The following is a 21550-nucleotide window of genomic DNA, read 5'->3' as shown; positions in this document are numbered from 1 at the left end:
CGCCCGCCCGTCACCGGCGTGCCCTGACGTCAGCGTTGTCAGGGCTGAGTATGTGCCCTGACGTCATAGCCCCGCGGCGGGTCCTTCCCCAGGCAGCCGGGCGGGGGCTCCCCGCCCCGCGGGGGGCGGCCTGCCCATGACAGGCCTGGGGTCCCCGCTTGCCCGTGCCCAGAGTGGAGAGTCCCCACGCCCAACTGTGTGGGGTGGGTGCAGCAGGGGCTGTTGCAGCCTGCCTCAGGGGGCTTGGAGGCACCACACAATGTTGGCCCCGCCGGGCGGGCAAGCACCCGTGCACCCTTCGCAAGGCGAACCCCAAGATGCCCAAGAGGAATCCATGGGGCCAAAGACCTCTTGACCTGTTGCAGCTTTTCTGAGGCCTTTGCCAGGAAAGACTTGCTCTAGTATTTTTCCATACCCAGAAAAAAAAAAAGTGAAAGCTAAGAACTGGCATTTTCCAAGGGTGCCTTGAGTCTAACAAGATTAAGAGCCACTGGTGTATAAACCAGACACACAGGCACACATACATTTAATTTGTGTGTGTATACATATATGCATACACACACACACACATATACCTACACACATACCTACATATCTATATATACATACATCTATACCTACACACACACACACACACACACACACACACACACAAGTGCGCGCATTGTATAGCTAGACAGATCTTTGCTTATGACCTGATCTTGCTACCCTCAGCCTCAATGGCATCATTTCCACAGACTTTCCTGTCAGCAGCAGCAAGTGTGTAGGGGAGGAACGCACCATCTAAATGGAAACAGTTAGCCAACATGTTCAAAACCGTTTCTTTCTCTCAGACAAGGTTATTTGGGTAAATGTATTATCTTTTATTAGACCAACTAGATAGTTGGAAAAATTGTTCTTTGCAAGCTTTCAGGCATAGGCACCCTTCCTCTGGCATAGGGAGAGTCTGCTGGTTTTTGTCATCCCTCTAAAGTCTGAATCGAAGCAGTAAATTACTATATATGAAAATATACACCCAAGAGCTGTAAGTGGAGCTGAAACAGGCCAGTGAAACCCTATCAGTTTAGTCTGTCTGTGCAAAGCAATGAATGCGGCTGGTTATATATTTGCATATGGAAAGAAAATAGATCCAATTATTCAGTCCCTCTGCACTACAGAGAAAGGAGGCAATACTGAGTGCTGTGGTCAGAAATTAAGTCTAGTCTCTAAATGTGTTACAGTCTTAAGCTGTGCAATTAAAGGATCAGGTTTTCCTTTTGTGGATGTTGGTGTAAATCAAAGGCAACTATTTGAAGTTGAGTGGAATTAGATTGCACCCTTGTTTTCCCAACATTCCTCCTATTAGTACACAGTTTTTTTCCAGTGAACATCAGCTCTCCTCAGAGAATATTTGATCCTGAATTAAAATTCTGAAGGAATAAGCACATTCAAATTTTCAGTCTTCATGTATGCTTTCTGGCGTTTGTTTGTGTTGAGATATATTTCAATATTTAAAATACTCATCTGTATTATAGATTGGATCACTCAAAAATCACTACTTATTCAGACATAAAAGCCATCCAAGAAGGTCTCAAAGAAGTGCTGTTCGTATCTCTAAGAGGCTTTCTGATGATGAGCGGGTAAGTTTTGCATTTACTCTCTTTCATTTACACTGTCCATGTTATCTGTTCAGATTCCTCATAGGGTTACAGGCATACTTAACACATTTTGTAAGCCCCTAATCATGTTGAATAAAACCTTGTTCAACGAATGAATTCTGCCATTGACTGGCAGGATCTGGCTCTAAGCTAACAAGAATTTCTTCTACATGTTGATTTTTTTTATAATAATTCCAACACTGCAATAATTCTGAATGGAGGTATTTGTGTGTGGCAGGGGACCGTACATGCAAAGAATTTTAGGGCAGGATTCCAAATCCAGTGAAGTAAATAAGGGCCTCCTCAATTATATGAATTGGTTTTAATCAGACCCTTTCTGAAGTCAAGGCTAAGTTTAAAGTGCTTCAATATTACACAAATGTTAGAAAAATGTGCTGGGATTCTGCTGCAGTATGCTGCTTCAGTGACTAGCATTCTAGCCAACATTTCTCATTTCACAGACCTTATTACAGGACCCGGTATTGCAGTCTTTGGCTCCTCACAGCTCCCACTGAAGTCAAATGCAGCCCTGGGTCCTAACTAATCAGGAGAAACAGACAATATTGATACAGATCCCACTTACTTAGTTTTGTTGAAGATAAAGGTGGTATCTGCTTTTTAAACATACTGTATCACTTCATAGATTTTCAGTAATTCAGCAGCATATGAATAGCCTTGCTTAAAAGTTATTTCTAATAAATTTAATTAAAAATTAAGCTAGTATCTAGTAAACCAGCAATATTCTAAATTTAAGACAGGCATAATATTTAGAAATCCACTTGTGAACAAAAGAATAGCTGTTTGAGAAAAAAAATATTTAAGTGATCATCTGCTACTGAGAGATTAAGATTTAGGGCATGGATATAGATTAGAAGGAAATTTTCAGTATGAGAAGATTGATAGAGACGAGCAAAATAGGCGAGGTGGTGTTCTGTTTGTTTGTTTTAGAAACCCTCTTCTCTATCTAGTTTACTGTAACTATTTCCTTTAATGAAGGTAACAGGTTCACTCTGCACAATGTGAACACAGTAAATTGCAGCTGTTCTTATCCAAGATTTTGATTTAGCTGCTGTAAACAAAGGGACTGTTTTCAAATTTTCAGCTCTCCTATAACACTGAGCTTGAGTTTTGGTTCAGTTCCTCTTCTGTTTGGGCTAATTCTATGTAATGTATCCACTATTGCAGGAAAATATTGCTATTGTTATGTATAGTATATGTCTATGTTAAGGCACAGATAATGGGGAATTTCCATTACGGATATTAATGACCATTATTGTACATTTATTTACTTACATACAGAATGATGCTGCAAGTGACATTCCCAAGTCATCTCTAATTTGCCTCTTATTCCCCCTCTAGTATTTAAATAAGCTATATTTGAGATCTAATTATATAAGCATATGAGCACAAAGCAATATTGTAAGGCTATGCAATTATACATTAACCTCTGCTCTAAAAATCTATATTAATTCAGTAGCAAAAAGGTTTAAAAATTTAATTTTGAAAAAGGCAATGGATAGAATCTTGATTTTAGCTATGCTTGTAAAATTGTATGATTTTTAATAGATTTGTATGAGTGCACGTGAGGGCAAAATTTGGCCCAGGGTATTTAGACTATTAATCTGGTTTATCTAAATGCAATATGACAAGTCCTGGATCTATGCTGCTTTGCAGCAGCTAAGGATCTGGCCCATTGTTTGCTGTAAAATGTACCAGTATAATGTGTTTGGTTTTTTTTAATGTATTAAATTAATGGTTTTTAATGTCAGTTTTTAAAACATTAGAACCAGTTTTGTAATCCACTCTCTACCAATAGCATTATATGAAATTAAAGGGATAATTTTAATTATCTCCTATATCAATGAATGGTTGGGTCCCAGTGGGCTGATACAGAGCACTGAGCCTCTATAATAGATTGACAGTTTGAATCGAGACCAACTACAGAGTGACAAACATTTGGCTTGTTTCACTGGTCTGTGTGTTCAGTGGTCTCAGCTCTCGTCCCAGAGGACAGTTGTTCACACACAGAAATGATGAGCACAGCTGATGCCACTTTTTAATTAGTGCTGACTGACAGAGAGGCCAAGCATTGACTGGGCCTGGGCAAGAAATAATAACCCTTGCATATAAATGGTGCCAATAGTACCTAAGACATTTTTAGGTTATTTCTTGCTCTAATACTATCCATGTTGACCCCGTTGTGTGGATGAAAGGAGATCTACAGTATCCCTGGCTATCAGTCAGCAGTATTTTTCTACCACTGAATTTATACAAACAAGGAAAAGCAATTTTATGTAGATTGCTTTCAAATGACACATTTGTAGTGACCTCAACATTCACATGCTGTTTTCTTATGTGGAGTTTCCATTAACTTTCCACAATGGTATTAGTCATTTTTTTAGTCCCAGTTGTGACTGACTCCATTCTGTAACAGATGCATAAAGATCTGGGATTATGACACAGAGAAACAAATAATGATCACAAAACAACTCAGGAGATTAGAACAAGGATTTAGAATCCAAAAGCATCTGGAGCTTAAAACTTGAAAATTTTTGCTTTACCCAGCTGGAAATTGGGGCCAAAAGCTTGTCTGTATTGTATTGTATTGTATTGTATTGTATTGTATTGTATTGTATTGTATTGGATGCAAGTTATGGACAAGGTTGACACCCCTACTCATGCTGAGTATCAGCTTACTCCCATGAGCAAACCCAATGAAATAAATAGGACTACTTGTAAAGTATCACTAAGATTTAGGGTTTCAAAATCTGGTATAATCACAGCTGCATTGTCTTGAGTAAGTAGCTAAAGCAGAAAAAACACTGCCAAAGAAATGAAAGATAGGTAGACATATCTGTAACAGGCATGCCATTAAATATGTAGACAGATACACAAACCTAGCAGACTGCATTAATTCTGGTATAACTTCTACTGCCTTTAACAGAGCCTCACTAGTGTTGAATCTGACCTATTTTTCACAGCTTTCTGATTGTTGTTACCTTAGAGTGGAATGTGACCATAGGTGCCATTTGGAATGGGGCGTTGAGGGACAGACAGATTGTGAGTAACAATATCCCTGTGACTATGGCACAAGTGGCTTTTTTCCCTCACTGAAAATTCACTGTACACACAGAGAGAGATTAAATTACAGGCCGGTGAGAGAAGCAAATGGTATTTTTGCTAGTTTGAGTCACCCCCTCAGATTAGACAATCTTCTTACTGCAATATACTTTCATCACAAAAATGTTCATTATGTGGCATTCACAGATAAAAGACTTTCACTTTAAATATACTCTAAATGATTTTATAGTATCATGTTTTCACCAAAACCTCCTCTTTAAGGTGCATTCTGCTCTAATGCAGATAATGCACATCTCTGGAAAGAGCCCTCCACTTTTTTCATTTGATAGAATTTGTCTTACAATGAAACGCTCAAAGCCAATTAACCTCTGGAGGCTTACTTGCTGGTTCTGATTTAAAAAAATACTTGTAGGTGTCATGGGCAGAGCAGCAATACGAAAAAAAGAGAACTAAGCGTGCAGCCCAGAGAGACTCTGCAGAAAATCTTTTCAATGATCCTATGTGGAATCAGCAGTGGTACCTGGTAAGAGTTTATTTTTAAGTAATAATAGTGGGTGAGGAATGTGAGTTTTACTGATCAGCTGTGTTATTTCACTGATGTCTGAGAGGTTGCACAGGAGGGAGCAGGTTGCAGCCACTTTCATTAGCGTAGCCTATGGAAACTACAGACCTCAGCACTTGATATCCCTGAGCAACATTCTGTATTTTTTAACCACAATGCATGCAAAGACTATGAAAGCCAGTTCGAATTTCTGGTGATTGAAATTATGGGAACATTGCAAGGCTTTTAAACAGTTAAGAGCCATGTTAACAATAACATAAGCATTTTCCTCTTTACATATAACATAGACATCTCCAGTTGTACCCTGTGACCAGAGGCATATTTCTTTGTTGAAATACTGCATATTCCAGCAGAGAATAAAGCTTTATCTGTGTAAGGTGTTGAGCTCCTTCAGCTTCTGCTGACACTGATTGGAGTTGAAGATGCTGTTTCTGTTTCTCATCTGGTCAAATCCTTGAGGGGGCTGCCTGCCTTCTACAAGCTTCCTGTGATACTGAGCTAAATTCACCTGAATGCACAATGTATCTACTCATGCCCGTCTCTTCAGGCAGTATTGTGTACACCCAGAGGAGGGGATAGCTGGAAGAGCGGATTCTCAGGTAACAGACATCTCCAAATACTAACACGGCCTAAATGATTTGAGTACTTGCATTTGTCCACATTGCAGGTCACAGAGTAACCTGAACTCTGACCTGCAGTCTCTTTGGCCCTTTCCTTCTCTTGTTCAAGTGCAGAGACTTTAATTTTAAGTTATACTAGGAAAATTATTCCAGTAGAGATTCCTAAAAACTCCCATCTAATAAGGCAATGGAAAATATTAAGAATCTTAAATTTCTAGGAAGCTAGATCCTAGACATTACTCTACTTACTTTTTAGACTAATTTCCAGTGGGGAGTACACACACACTTGGCCACAAATGCATGCAAGTGCACATGTGGGTGCACGCACCCACATACATGTATAGAAAGACAATTTGCTCTTATGGAAAATGCAATGGACTGCAGTCCAGGAAACCTAGTTTGCCTTCTAAGCTCAGGCACTAATTCTTTGCTGAGAAAGTCATTTCATGTCTTTGCACTTCATTTTCTCTATATGTAAAATACAGATGATGATATTTCCACTACTTTACAAAGCATTTTGAAATCCTCAGATTAAAAGAACTCTTTAAATAAGAAGAATTTTCTGCCAGAATACTTCCAGGTTCTTCTAATGTAGCAATTGTTTGCTGCTTTGATGACAAAATAGAGCCCCCCTTGTACTCTTGCCTCAAGTTATACTCAAGCATCATCGGAACAACAGTTATTTGATGAGTGCTATAGAAGATATCTGTGACCTAAAAGTAATTCTCTGAACTGCAGCAATCAGAAAATCAAGCTTTAAAATACAAGCTGTCTTGCTCCCATAATATACTGCATTGCCTGGGTCTTACATTCTGTTCAGTATTCTTTTGGATGCAAAGGTGTCAAAAAAATGACAATACATTAAGATGCTGAGAGATGCAAAGAAAACATTGACTATATCTATGCCTGGGATTTAATGGTAATCTTAATAAAGCTTTTATATATTAAAAATATAGAGACTTACCATTTAAAGAAAAATGATCCATTTCAAATTTAATTTTTGAAGACCAGCCTTTCAAAGAGTTGAGGAAATAAGTCACATTTCCAAGTGTATTGTTTCAGTGGAATAATAGTGAAAGTAATAAACCACACATTGTGATTCAGTACAGTCCTTCATATCTAGTCTACTACTAAATTGCTTTAGCTATTAATTGTTTTCCAATAGCTAATCTGGACATCAAAGGAAGAGGCACCATTTGAAAAAACAGCATTAGAATCCTGCATATTCCAGCAGAGAATAAAGCTTCAGTCCAACAAGGTCTTGAGTTTTTTCTATTTCTACTGATTTAGATAAGAATTAAAGATACTCTATTTTGATTCTAATGTATGGAAGAGGATTTCCAAAACCAGCAGATCATACTCCTACCCAGCCACAGACATACTAAACATAAGATCTTAGGAAAGTAGGGCTGGAAGGGACCCCACAATGTCACCTAGTCCAGCCCCCTTCTCAAGGCAGGATCATCCCTGAATCACAATCCCAGCCAAGTGTCTGTCTAACCTGCTCTTGAAAATATCTAAGGATGGACATTCCACAGTTTCTCTCGGTAGACTGTCCTATGGCTTGACCACCCTCATTGTCAGAAAAATTCCTTCTAATCTTCAACCTAAATGTCCTCTGCTGCAGCTTGAGGCTTTTGCTACTAGTCCTGTCCCCTACAGCCACATAGAAAAACCCATCTCTTTCCTCTATAACCAGGGTTGTCAATGTTTTTGGGCAGAGTGCCAAAAAAGCCCCACAACCTTGACTTGTAAGATGTTGGCATGCCAGAGGCTGATGGCAGGGGAGCTGTGAGGGGCCTGATCCTTGTTGTGGCAGTGCGGCCCCAGCCCCTTCCCCACTGTCAACCCATAGTCATGCATGCACCCACCACCAGCAACAAGCTGGGCCAGGGCTCCATGCACGCCAGTGCATCTGCTTGCAGCCTCCCTTTCACCTACTGCAGTGGTAGGGGGGCTGCCCAGAGCCTAGGCTGGCTGTGACATGCTGAGTAAAATGTTTCTCATGCCACATTCTGGCATGCATACTGAAGGATTGCCTCCCTGAAGAGCTCTATAATTGCTCTTCAGATATTTAAAGACAGTTATCAAATTCCCTCCCCACCCACTCAGTCTTCTCTTCTCACGCCTGAAAAACCCTAGTTCTTTTAGCCTTTCCTCATAAATAATGCTTCCCAGGTCCCTGATCATTTTTGTTGCTCTGCTTTAGACTCTTGCCAATCTGACCATTTTCTTCTTGAAGTATGGGGCCCAAAACTGGATGCAGTACTCCTTGTAAGGCCTCATCAGTACCAAAAAGAATGGAAGAATCGCTTCTCTTGATTTGCAAGTAACACTTCTGTTGATACAACCCAGTATGCTGTTGGCTTTTTTTAGCAACAAGAGCACACTGTTGGTTCATGTTCAGCTTATGGTCCATTCTCTGCCACCATACTACAGGACCTGCAGCTTACCCCGTCATTCCCCAGTCTGTATTTGTGCATGCAATTACTCCATCCCAAATACAGGACTTTATACTTGTCCTTGCTGAATCTCATATGATTGACTGTGGACCATTTCTCTAGTCTATCCAGGTCATTTGTGATCCTAGCCTGCTCTCAAGAGTATCTGAAATGCCACTCAGCTTGGTGTCATCTGCAAATTTGCTTAAGCATGCACTCAATCCCATCATCCAAATTCCCATCATCCAAATTATTAATGAAGATGTTAAACAATACCAGACTCAGGTGAGATCCCTGCAGAACCCCACTTGATACCTCCTCCCAACTGGACAATAAGCCACTGATGAATACCTGTTGAACATGATGATCCAGTCTGTTTTGTATTCACCTAACAGTACTTTTGTCCTTTGCTTATTAATAGGAATGTCATGGGATACAGTGCCAGAAGACTTGCTAAAATCAAAGTATATCACATCGACTGCTCCCCCCACTTTCACAAAGCCTCTAACCTTATTATGGCAACATATCAGTTTGGTCAGGCGTGACTTGCTCTTGATGAATGTTGGCTGTTCCTTCTTCTCTAGGTGCTTCCCGGCAGATTTCTTGAGGACCATGATCTTTCCAGGTATTGAGGTCAGACTGACTGGTCTATAATTTCCTGGAAACTCCTCATTGCCTTTCTTAAACATGGGCACTACATTTGTCCTTTTCCAATTATATGGGACCTCATCCAACCTTGAAGAGGATAGCTAATGGCTCTGAAATTACCTCATCCCATTTCTTCAGTGCCCTAGGGTGCAACCAGTCCAGTCTTGCTAAAATACAGTCTTCTTACCTGAGATATCTTGAGGAAGAGTAATAAGTCTTCTTGTGGATGAAACAGGAAGGCTGGCTAGGGAAAAGAGGTTGTTTGAACAAGTTCATCCTTGTGAAAAACCTGGGTAAAAATCTGTGAATTCAGGACAGACATAACAATGTTGATTAAAGGTTCTTAGCAATTTGGCCTGGAAACTTTGGACATCTCTTGTATGAATTTATGCTTTTTTTTTTTTTTTGTAGCAAGATACAAGGATTACTCCCTCTCTGCCTAAGCTAGATCTCCATGTTATACCTGTATGGCAAAAAGGGATTACAGGCAAAGGTGTTGTTATAACTGTCCTGGATGATGGCTTGGAGTGGAATCACACTGACATCTATGCTAACTATGTAAGTTTGTTCATTAGAGTGCTGCAAAGTCAGCAAATTACTTGCAGACCTTTATATAAAAACATTCTAGTCTAGTTTGCTGCATGATCAGAAAGGCTGCTCCGACATGACAGAGCCTGAAACACTTGCCTCAAGCATAATTCAGAGCCTGGGCTGTCTCACTGGGAGTTGAATAATACTGAGCTACTCAGTGTATATTAGTACCTAGGCATATTTAGACATAATAGTTTAATGCTGAACTATTAAAAACCTTTTAGCTATTTGTGAATTTTATATCTGTTAATAGCTATTAGATTTTAATAATTTAGTTTTTACCTCACACAAAAACACATATAAATAAATAGATGCAGATAAGAACTCCATTTCAAGACACATTTGAAAAAAAAAAACTGTCTGTGCCCCAGAAAATTAAAACAGCAAAGAAATATATTAAAAGCTGTGATGGAAAATCACTTGAAGACAGGATGGGAAAGTGGAAGCTCCTGAGGTCTGTTACAGTCATAGTACTGACTACTGTTTTGTAGCCTTGTGCAAGCCACTTAATCTGTGCCTCAGTCTTCCCATCTGTAAAATGGAGATAATTCACTTACTGTTCAGTGGTGTTATTAGCTGAGCTGTCTAAAAATTGGTTATATGAAAAAAAATCAATTTTCAAACACTTCTAAGATGTACCTTTCTTATGTCATGATTTTTAAAAATAATATATTGGATTCAGAAATATGTTATTGAAATGCCTATCATTCTTATTTTACCAAAAAGCATATTTTAGACAAAATAAACCACAATGCTTCATGAAAAAACTTGTTTGAAAAGAGCTTTTCCACTTTTCAATGGAAAAACCTTTTAGTGAAAAACATTCTGCCTAGCTTTAATTTTGCAGAATCAGTGAATTTTTGTTAAATTATCTGATAATCCCGTGCCCTTCAGCCAAATAACCCAACTCCTCCATTCCTTACCCTCAACAGGCATCCCAGTACAAACCTTCCAACAGCCAAAGCTGCCAAAGGTTTAGTAGTTTCAAAATAACAGTTTCCAAGTGCAGAGTAATCAATATCTATTCTAGAATATTAAATAAAGACTAAGCATCATATTATACATTTGTTTTAGAGGATCTTTTTTTCTTTTGGTAACTACAATATCTGTTTTTTAAATTTAGGATCCACAGGCAAGTTACGATTTCAATGACAATGATCATGATCCCTTTCCTAGATATGATCCAACAAATGAAAACAAGTAAGTAGTCTTTCATGTTATGGAAAGAAAAAGCAGTAAATTAGTATCCTTTGCTTTAGAACAGACAAAGGCAGAGCTTTTTGCCATTTACCCTGAAAAGGCTCTGTGCCCAAAAGGATTACTGTATGTGCTAAAGGGAAAAAATGATACTATTTTGATGTAAATTCTATATGGAAATTGATTAAATTTCCAAATAAGTATGAGCTTTTTTAGTTTAATTATTACATTTGATAAATCACACACAGTATGTATCGGGGTTGTTGGGTGTACCCGTGTTAGTCTAAGGACATAGGCAGACAAGGTTCTTTGGGTAAATGTGACACCTTTTATTAGACTAACTAAATAGTTGGAAAAATTGTTCTTTGCAAGCTTTTGAGTGCAAACACCCTTCTTCAGGCATAGGGGAGTCATCCCTGTGCCTGGAGAAGGGTGTTTGTGCCTGAAAGCTTGCAAAGAACAATTTTCCAACTATTTAGTTGGTCTAATAAAAGATATCACTATGTAAGAATTATTACATTCTGAAACCTTCTTCTTCCTATATTTGTGTGTGTAAAATACTAATAGCACTTCTACAGACTTCAAAGGAAAAAAAACCCTTTGGGGTAAGTGCTCCTGTATTATAGGGCACACCATCTGACTAAGTACCTCATGGCTGCAGTTAGGCTTTTAATCCTGGTTAAGCATTAGGGACAATGAAGAGCCACCTATTAGCAGTAAAGTTTGGTGTCAGAGGAATATGTCCACTGAATATTCTATTACAGGGATCCAGCAGGCTCCTTCCCTACCTGTGGGCAGTTTCTTCAGGGGCATTTTATAGCATTTTGTGGCAAGAAACAAGTGAGGAGCCTTGTCTCATGACCTCTTCTTTGGTCATACAACACCATGGGTGTTCTACTGAAGTTAGGTTCTTTCATGTTGGGTTTTGTCCACTTAGAAGAGAACCTCCTTCTAACAGCTGTAGCACAGAATGAATGAGTCGATTCCCTCAACCAATTAAAATGCCACTGCTAAAAAAGATACAAGGAGGAACTGACACTGGTTCCCTTTTGTCTATTAGGCACTATCCAAATCATGAATCAATAGCTGCAAAGGAAATAAAGTCATCACTCAAAGGATAAATGTCCCATGATTTTTAAAAAATGGATATCTCTACTTTATTACAGCATTTAGCTATCAGTGGGTGGCCACTGTTCTCTGATACTAATGGCATTATCTCTGAAATCTACCTTCATTAGCTCCAATCTTTATTAATATATACATGGAATTCAGCCCACAAGCATCCAAACACCATACTGTGTACCAAGCAGTAGTATTAAATAAAGTAAAATCTCTTACAAGTAAGTTGTTTTTATCTACTGAGGGGTAGGATTATTTTGTAACAAAAGAATTTGAATACAAAATACCTCACTGAAGGCATAATTTAGCCTTGTTGAGGGTATTTGATTATTTTAAATGCTACCTAGTTTAGTATCAAAATAAATTCAAGCATTTTTAAAAGACTATCCAAATATTTGTTTAAAACTAGTTTTTTTTTAGTTATTTTTAAGGATTATCATCTTAGTTTTCCAAATTTTCCTTGCTCTTGTAATCTGCTTCAGCAGCCATGTTATATCTCATGGTAGACATTTTAACAACAGTTAGGGCCTGGCCAAAGCTACTGAAGCTACTGGGAATCTAAGGAACATCATTGCAGATTGTTAGGCCCATATTATCTCTGCCTAATAATCCATTGAAAATTGAGTGGATCAAAATCAGAGGATAAATATGCCATTTTTTTTTTCAAATAGACCTATTCCAAAGCTATTTAATATTCAAAAAGCTGTCTTAGATCTAGGTGGAGAAAAGCCTCTACCAAGTCAACCATGTAAGTGGTGAAACTCTGTAGCTTAAGCAAATGCATTTAGTTACGGTTCAATTTTAAAGTCTTTTAAAAAATTTATTTCATTCAGGCATGGGACACGATGTGCAGGAGAAATTGCCATGCAAGCCAATAACAAGAAGTGTGGAGTTGGAGTAGCATATAATTCCAAAGTGGGAGGTAAGAAAACAAGCAATACTTTGCCCTCAACTTTACTATTTCTCACGTGAATGAAAACAAAGTGAAACAGGGAACTGGCCATCCCAAGGTACTGAGTGCCCTACTGGACTTTCTCAGCCATCATCCATTCATGTTCAAAACTCTCAGCATTTCTCAGGAGTTACTCAGCACTCCACAGCATTGGGATTTTTGAGAGTGTGTTGAAATAGTGTAAGCAGTTACTTTTATCTCGAGTCTTAAGCAGCCATCAATTTCTCAGGGTTCAATCTATAAGTTAACTGTTCATTCTAACCAAATCTATGAGTCTGTTTTTAAATAACGAAATGGTTGGTTGTTACCTTATCCATTCTACACAAAATTAAATGAAGAGTAAAAGGAAGAGAACTCAATTTCCTGTCTTTTCTTGTTTAGAGTGTCTATACAGTTAAATTGAAAGGTCACGGCAGTAGAGAAATTCACATTTCTGTGATTTTGATTTCAATTGCTTGTTTCTCCATGTCAATTATATGTTAATTTTGAAAAGAAGTAGAGGCTTGTTTATCCATCAATCAATATTGCCCTTTTTTAAAAAAAAAATGACTGGAAGTCTAGTCTATTATAGGTTTGTGAAATAGACATGATCAAAATATCAGTTGCAAATGGTTATTTAGCACAAAAGGAGATAGACTTGTAGATTTGTAGTTTTTCAATTTCACATTTTTTCTTGCTCTTTTATGAAATGGGACAGCTTAGATGAGATTGACAGCTGAGATTACTATTCTTGCCACTTCAGTCTGGTGTTTATGAGCTCCTATTTTCTCTTCTGGGTTTTGAGCTGTCACAAATGTCACTTTCCAGCCCACCTTTGCCCTTCTGCATTATACTTTTATACTCTGCTTAAATAAAATACCCCACTCATTAGATGAAGATGCCAGATTTTAAGAGCAGGGTGGAATAGCAGAAATTTTAAAAATATACCCGCTGTACTGCCCACTTATCTGTGTGAACAATTGCCTAATTTGTAAATGCAGATATATCCCTGCTGCTTCCTATGTCCAGGAAAGGGAAGTAATGGAGGAAAGACAATGAAAAATTATTGAAAAATTATCCAGAAAGGTGATTATCTTTCAAAAAAAAAGCGGAAGAAAATTCAGGGAGGCATAAAGTTGAAGGGAATGGGAAGCAAAATCTGGCCAAATCTCCAGAGATAAGGATGTGACAAGAATCACACTTGAAGAAAGATTTACCGTACACCATAAACACCTAAACCTAGGAAGCTTATTTTCCAGCTTTTCTTTGTAGGTAATTCTATATCTATGACCTAGTATAAGGTGTATGACACAATAAGAGCTCCAAATACTTCAGGATTATTTCAAGCTGTTATTTGAACCTAGGAATTATCATACCAGAAAAAGTCTAGTGGTCCATCAAGTCCAGTAATGTGTCAGACAAAGTCTGTACCACCTGCCCAAGATGAAGTAACTCTGAAGCAAGCTATTTTGGAGTAACATATTTTCAGGGTATGCCCTGAGATTTTATGAGATTTTATATTCCTTCCAAAAACTCTTGTTCCTTTACCATTATAACTATAAATGCTCTCATTATCTATCTAAATTCTCAGTCTTTTAATGCCTGCTAATTTTTGGTCCTATTCATATCTTGTGCCCTTAAGTCATGCATCATGTGGGAAGAAAAACTCATCCTTATTTCATCTTTAAATGTATTGCCTTTCAGTTTAATTTACTGTCCACTTGTACATAGTCTTTATAATGTTGTATCATAGAAAAAATGTGCTGTATGCCATGTTTTGTTTATTAGATTTATATCCTACCCTGTCCGAAAGGCTCAGAGCAGCTATTGTTATATGTCATCCAATAAATGGAACATGTTTATTCACACATGCCCAACCACAGCACTGAGCTATTTTCCTGATGCTGCCATGGAAATCAAATGATGAAGAAGCTGCATTTTATGAAGGACTGGGTTGAGAGTTCTAGCACCGTGCATGTGCTACTAAAAATAGCCTTCGGCTAAGCAGATACATGGATCTGCCTGAAAATTCCTTTTGCTTTTGCTTGCTTTTGAATTCATGAGGCTGAGGATAGGAAATAAACAGACAAAAAGGAAAAGTGTGGATAAATAATAGGACACTACCCAAAAACTAATTGAAAAAATATCCACTGAAGTAATTGCATTCTTAGGTTTACTTAAATGATACAGGTTTTTGCAGAGTAGAACTGAAACAACAGTCTTGCTTGAATTGCTTTTCATGGGTGTCCTGAGAATAATATTGTTTTTTCTTATATTAAAATATGCTTGGCTGGCTGTATCACATTGGCCACATCTTTAGATTATTTATGCTGGCTCCTGAATGCTAAATATTTTGTTACAGACTATTGCTAATAGCCCTGGTCTTGCAGACAGTTCCACCCAAACAGATCTTCGACCTTTGTACAAAGCCCATCATTGACTTGAGTTCTTTTCAACATTAGTGAAAGGAACCGGCCATGGTGAACTGATTTCAGGAACAGAGTTTAATTTGATGTGTGCTAATACATAATAAGTATAATATATACATGCTTATACATAATGTATGCTTTCTCATGGTTGCAGCCTCGGCCCGGATGTCAGGATTCCTAAATGTAGTCTCAGTTTTACCATTGATTTAGAGTGACATTGGTTGAGTCATTTTGTGCCTCACTTACCAATAAGTAATAGGGGCAATACCAGGGCGACCATACATCCCAGTTTGGCAAGGACAGTGCTGGATTTCCTAGGCTGTCACAGCATCCTTGCTACTTGGTGGAAATGGAAGCAAAAACCCCATATTGGCCAGGGATCACATGGGGCAGGGCAGGGCAGGGGGAAAGCACTGCTGTGAGTGTGGGCTGCTCACACTGTATATGTGTGTGTCTGGAGGGGTATGCTGGGGGGTGGGTCAGACCTCTGCCTGAGCAGGGGTCCCTTTCCCACTCCTGCCCACCCAGCTGCCGATAGGGATCCGTGTCTGGAAGGGGCAGCTCCAGGGTCTGGGTTCTGTCCAGGACTACAGCCCTGCCCAGGGTGGGCCAAGCAGCAGCAGCAGCAGCAGTAGCAGCAACAGGCCACCTGGTTGCAACCAGCATTGTACCAGGTGCTTGCATGTGCTGCCTGTGCAGGGGGATGGCAGAGCCATGGGTCTGGCTATGCTGGCTGTGGGGGTGCTGTGCACCTGGGTTTGCACAGAGCCTGGTGCCCCCTGCTCACCAGTCTGCACCTCCTTCCAGGCGCAGCAGCTGGGAGCCAGTGGGGTGCCAGGTGAGAGGGTACAGACACTGGGTTGGGGGGCTAGGAATCACAGGGGCACAGGGCACAGTCCAGCAGGGAATAAAAATAGCATGATGCACCAGACAGGTGGGCAGGCAGGCACTGCTGTTGCCTCCCTGCCTGGCACACCATGCTCTACCGCCTCTGCCTGCAGCAGTGCTGCTGGCTTGGGAGAGTGGTGGGGAAAGGGAGGGGGGAAGAAAGATGGAGGAAAGCAGTGTCTTGTACTTCCTATGGTCCCATATGGTCACCCTTATAATAGTTAACTTTTTTTTGAGGCATCAGGAGTGTTAAAGGCCATCTGCAAAGGGCAAACAGTTAACTTCTGTCCTTTTTTCCATTTTAACAATAAAAAAGCTCAAGAAATTGAGAGACTCAGATCTTGTTGATCTTATTTGGAAAACTATGTGAACATCTACAATAAAAATGATTGACCATTGTTCATCCCCTGTCCTCTTGTGGAGCAACTATTATGGTGCTCAGTTGCCAGTGTAGACAGAGCCCAGGCATTTTAATTGTGATGCCAGGAAAACCTGTTTGGAACCTGGACTACACTAATAGTTGTATTGTCACTACCACTGGTAGAGCTGCACCATCATTACTGGATTTTGCAAAATTCCCTACCATTTTTCAGATTGGCAGGGAAGAGCATTAGCAATTTGAGGAGCTCTAGTGCACCTGAGCCACTGGCTGCCACTGGAATTTTAAGCATACAGAAATTAGAGTTGCTCTGAACTAGATTAGATTGTGCAGTTCCTATTAAAATGTTAAAGGCTTGCTTCCACTGGGCTTTCAGCATCGCTAGTAGTAGTGCAAACAAGCAATATTAATGACAGTGGGAAAACTGTGCAATACTCCTTGTCTTGTGAAGATTGAAGAGCTACTGAAATAATACCATACATGACAAAACAATGAAAATTTAATCTCATCAAGAGGGGATGAGATTTTCTTCAGACTGTTTAAAATTCTTTGTTTAAACACAACTCTCAGAGTTAGTCAAAATTTGTAGAGAAAAAAGATTTTTGAAAAGGGTGGTTTTGAAATCATATATTCAGCTTTAATGCTGGACTGACTTTTAGAAGAAAGGAAGCCTATGATAAAGATCTAATGCTGAAAGAGAGATGAAGAATTTCAAATAAGTGTGTAAAATGTACCTGCACTGAGAAATTCAGAGATCTGCAAAGAAAACAGTATAGACTAGACTTGCTTTTTCCTAAAATTTCGGGGGAGGGAATCAGGGGCAAACCTCATACATTCTTTCAAAAACTTGCTAACAGAAAAAAAAGAAAAAGGCACAACCCAATTTTTAGATCTCTCTTAATGTTTGCAAAGCACACTGAGGCCCTAAGTGGACTGGTGTTGTGAAAGGCAAATAATGATGATTATTATGGCAGAATTTAGGGGTTATAATCCTAGATCAGGGCAGGCAATGAAAAAGCTGGGCCCTGATGACAATAATGTACAATGAACTTGTTTTACCTTTTCTACCTGCACTTTCGATATTCAGGTATACGGATGCTGGATGGAATAGTCACTGATGCCATTGAAGCCAGTTCAATCGGTTTCAATCCAGAACATGTGGATATTTACAGTGCAAGCTGGGGTCCAAATGATGATGGTAAAACTGTAGAGGGACCTGGCAGACTAGCACAGAAGGCTTTTGAATATGGGATCAACCAGGTAAGATATCTGACAGACAGTTGAGTTGAAATGTTCTCAAGCTTGTAGGCAAAGACCAGATTTTAAAATGGTTCTTAGAGAGAAAATGGAATGCTCTTTGTTTCATCCTTTCAGAAGTGCTTTCTTCATCCAAACCCATTTCAAAAACAGAGTCATTCTTTGGAGAAATATGACTAGTAAGGCTTAGTGAAATTTACCTTCCAGGCTCTGACTTTCATGAACGTGCTGTTTCAATATTCTGCTTTTAAGCCATTTCTCTGCAGTCTAGATCTCCTCCTTCATCTTTCCCTTTAGTGCTTCCTTCCCCCACCCTCCTCTGTTGGCTTGTTTTGTTCTGAATAGTAATTGGATTTCTGTACCGAGCTCCTATAAAAAATTAATATGAAGTTTACTGCTTTTTGAATATTTCACTTTGTAAAATTGTGCTGTATTTTAGCACCATGTGGATGGGCTTTGTCTTCCTGTTACTTGCACTGGGTTAATTGCATTAGTTCATAAGCTGAGGCATAACATGATCCAGTTAAAATGAAGATAGTAGGAATGCATGTTGGAGAATACTGAAATGGTGGCTTTTAAGTTCTCTTTTATGGTATCCCTTTAGATCTGATTAGAGGATGAGGAATTCATTGAATGAGAGCTGCTGTGTATATGCATAAACACGGTTCCTACATTTAGTCAGGAGAAAGTGAAAAGGTACCACATCATGGCATAGCCATAATAAAGAAGAGAACTGCAGCACAGAGGTGAATGAAGAAAGGAAGAGAGGCTGAAGCATGAGGGACTGCAGCAAAAGAGAGAGAGGAGCCTGGAGAAAAGAAAAAGCTAAATGCATCAGAAACAGGGAGAGACATTGAGGGCACTGACAGTGAAGAAAAAATTGACAGATAATTAAAGTGCTGGTAAGGGACAGAAGGAGACTAAAAAGAGAAGGTTGCAGGTAGATAGAGGCTTGGAACGGGAAAGACAAAAATTACCAGGTGGGTGGCAAGAGAAAGTCGGTCCTAAAAAGCAAGGCATGGTGACCCAGTACCACAAAGGTCCCTCTGTACACACCTGGAAAATCTGCTTCTTAAGGAGTGCAAAACTATTTCCATTTCAGTTTCCATGTTGGTTTTATTTTGCAACAAAGAAAGCAAATTAATCCATTACTTCAGGCATCTTGCAGGGGCTGGATATGCCCTCACCTCCCACCAGTTAACTGCAGGTGGAGATTCTCCTCTAGTTTTATGATTGGCCCCTTACATATTGATCCAGTACAGCACTCAAGAATATGCTTAACTTTAAGCATGTGAGTAGCCTATGTATAGTACTTCCAGAGGCAATGGGGTTGTTCAAATTCTCCAGTATTTTGGCGGATTGGGACATTACTTGCTAAAAGATATCATTCCTTTTATTGTCATCTCTGTGGGAAGCCCCCAGTAATGTTTATGGAAAAAATGTAGCTTATTTATCTATCCCTGGTTTTTTGTACAGGTTTTTTTTTTATTATTTTGAGAGTGCTGCAATGGTCCCTCTGCCCCTGAGCTGGCAACTTCAAAGATCATCAGCAGAGATTAATTGATGATCTGCATTTCTGATTGCTCTTGGTACTGAATATGCATACATTAGTACTGAATTAAAATACAGGCTTCTGCTTTTCACATTAAGCAGAACTTTTCCACTAAAAGGCTATCAGATTTTACGATATAATGGCAAATATTTGTTCAATCCAGAAGAAGCATGATGGTTTTCATGCTCTTCTGGCACCCCATGACCTGAGCTACCAGCATGTGTATAGCTGCTACTAATTCACTATACACTGGAGACCAGAATAGGAAATGGAGTTGGTTGTGCCCTGAGACTGTCTGGGGCCTTAGAGATTTGGAAGTGAGGGGAGATTTTGCAATAAAATGAGCTTATTGGTTTGCTGGTTTTCATCAAGTAAATGTCAAACTATGAAAGGTTTAATTAAAAGGGACTTATATGAGAATTTCATATCACACATCATTCATGCTACTCACCAGTGCTACTGTGATCATAACAAACATGAATGGGATTAACTCTTGATGAAATTTCCATTTATTAAAAAATACTGATTGTTGTCACTTGCTCTACATCGAATATGCTCATGTGAAAATATATTCTATTGATACCACTTTTAATTTGAGCTGAAACTTATTTCCAGTATAGTGATAGATGACACCATTAGCTAGAATATTTATAACTACAAAAGACAAATCACAAGGAGGTGTACTATAGGAAGCAAGTCTGTCTGCACTGGAATCTAACACAGAGGTGGCTATGCTACAAGTAGCACAGGCAGATTTTCTATGTGGCATGTGACAGATCAGGGAGGGGACAAGCAATACAACAGCAGATAGGGCAGGAAGCAGAAAGCAGAGCAGGAGCTTGGGGTGGGAGCACAGAGCAGCTAGGAGAAAGCAAAGCAGCAAATTGGGTAGTAGAAGGGGATTAGAGTGGTGTTCAGAGAGAGTGCAGGGCTAATTTGTGGCATAACTGCCAAAAAGTCTGGGCCCCACTGACCTAATAGGTCTCTTCTGGCCTAACTTCTATGTGTCTTATGAAAAGTTACCTTTTCCTGGTCCTATGGTCTAAGTACAGATATTCGAAAAGCCTGAGGCGGAATCAATCTGTGTTACGCAGTTTTCTGTAGGTGACGTGGTTTAGATTGGTAGCAAACACAACACATGGTCATCATCTGCAGGGAGGTGCAAGTCTTAGACTGGGTTCCACCATTTTTAAACCAGCCTATATGTGCCGAACTTCTGTTCTGAGTATAGACAGGTTTTGCATGCCAAACTTCTGTTATGCTTATAAACTGGCTTTTGGTCCCTTATTCTGGTAAAAGTGTAATGTCTCTACCTGGCCTTACTAGCGCGAATAAGATTTTTGGTAGGAACGTGTTGGAGACTGTAGACTGTAACTGTTCCTTTCATTTCTTCCAGGGCCGAAATGGAAAAGGTTCCATTTTTGTATGGGCTTCTGGGAATGGTGGTCGTCAGGGTGATAACTGTGACTGTGATGGCTACACAGATAGTATCTACACTATCTCCATTAGCAGTGCTTCCCAACAAGGCCTTTCTCCTTGGTATGCAGAGAAGTGCTCCTCAACTCTGGCCACAGCATACAGCAGTGGGGATTATACTGACCAGAGAATTGTAGGTTGTTTTTACCAGATTTAACAAACATCTTGAGGAATACACATAGAACCATTCATATATGAAAACTGAAGCAGAAACAACTTTAAATGGCTGACTTTAAGTGCCTACTTTATTTATGCTTTATATAGCACTAATATTTTCATTCTGGAACCCTGGACAATGAGGATTACAAAGTCATTTGTACTCCTAAAATACTTTACACTAAAGCAGTACATGCATGATATCATTAAATCTGCATTGTTGGTCTCGGAAATGTTTTGTTGTTTTTGTGTGATGAATGTCTCTGCATCTGCCCGTTCTGCAGAAAGGGCAGAACTTCAGAATGATTCTCATCCATCTCTGTGTTGGGACAGTTCCCAAACAGGAATGTGAGCTGATACAAATCATAAAAATACTAAACAAATTGGTTTTACATGATAGAACAAAAGAACATCTAAAGGAATTGTAAATTCTTGCTGACCTCAGGTGGAATAGCACATGTTCTTCAGAATGTAAGCATCTGACAGCAGAGGTATGATCCATTAGTATTAGAACTAAGTCCAAACCGACTTAGAAATCCTATAATTGGGGGAAGTTTGAGTTCAAATCTGCTAACAGATCTTACAT

At 39.3% G+C, this 21550-nt stretch overlaps 1 protein-coding gene across 1 annotated transcript in view; it reads left to right on the top strand.

The window, feature by feature from the left end:
• The window catches only part of PCSK1 (proprotein convertase subtilisin/kexin type 1), a 37885-nt gene that overhangs the window by 2090 nt on the left and 14245 nt on the right, over positions 1–21550 (top strand). The window contains exons 2-8 of the mRNA XM_019531715.1: positions 1515–1619; positions 5131–5241; positions 9401–9547; positions 10704–10780; positions 12730–12818; positions 17611–17783; positions 20729–20941. Of these exons, the coding sequence (XP_019387260.1) occupies positions 1515–1619; positions 5131–5241; positions 9401–9547; positions 10704–10780; positions 12730–12818; positions 17611–17783; positions 20729–20941 (915 nt within the window). The remainder of the gene's footprint in view (positions 1–1514; positions 1620–5130; positions 5242–9400; positions 9548–10703; positions 10781–12729; positions 12819–17610; positions 17784–20728; positions 20942–21550) is intronic.

This window comes from Crocodylus porosus, unplaced genomic scaffold (genome assembly GCF_001723895.1).
Source record: "Crocodylus porosus isolate Cpor-Errol unplaced genomic scaffold, CroPor_comp1, whole genome shotgun sequence".
Taxonomy (NCBI): domain Eukaryota; kingdom Metazoa; phylum Chordata; order Crocodylia; family Crocodylidae; genus Crocodylus; species Crocodylus porosus.
The sequence above is the reverse complement of the archived record's forward strand: the minus strand, read 5'-3'. Positions and strand labels throughout refer to the sequence as shown.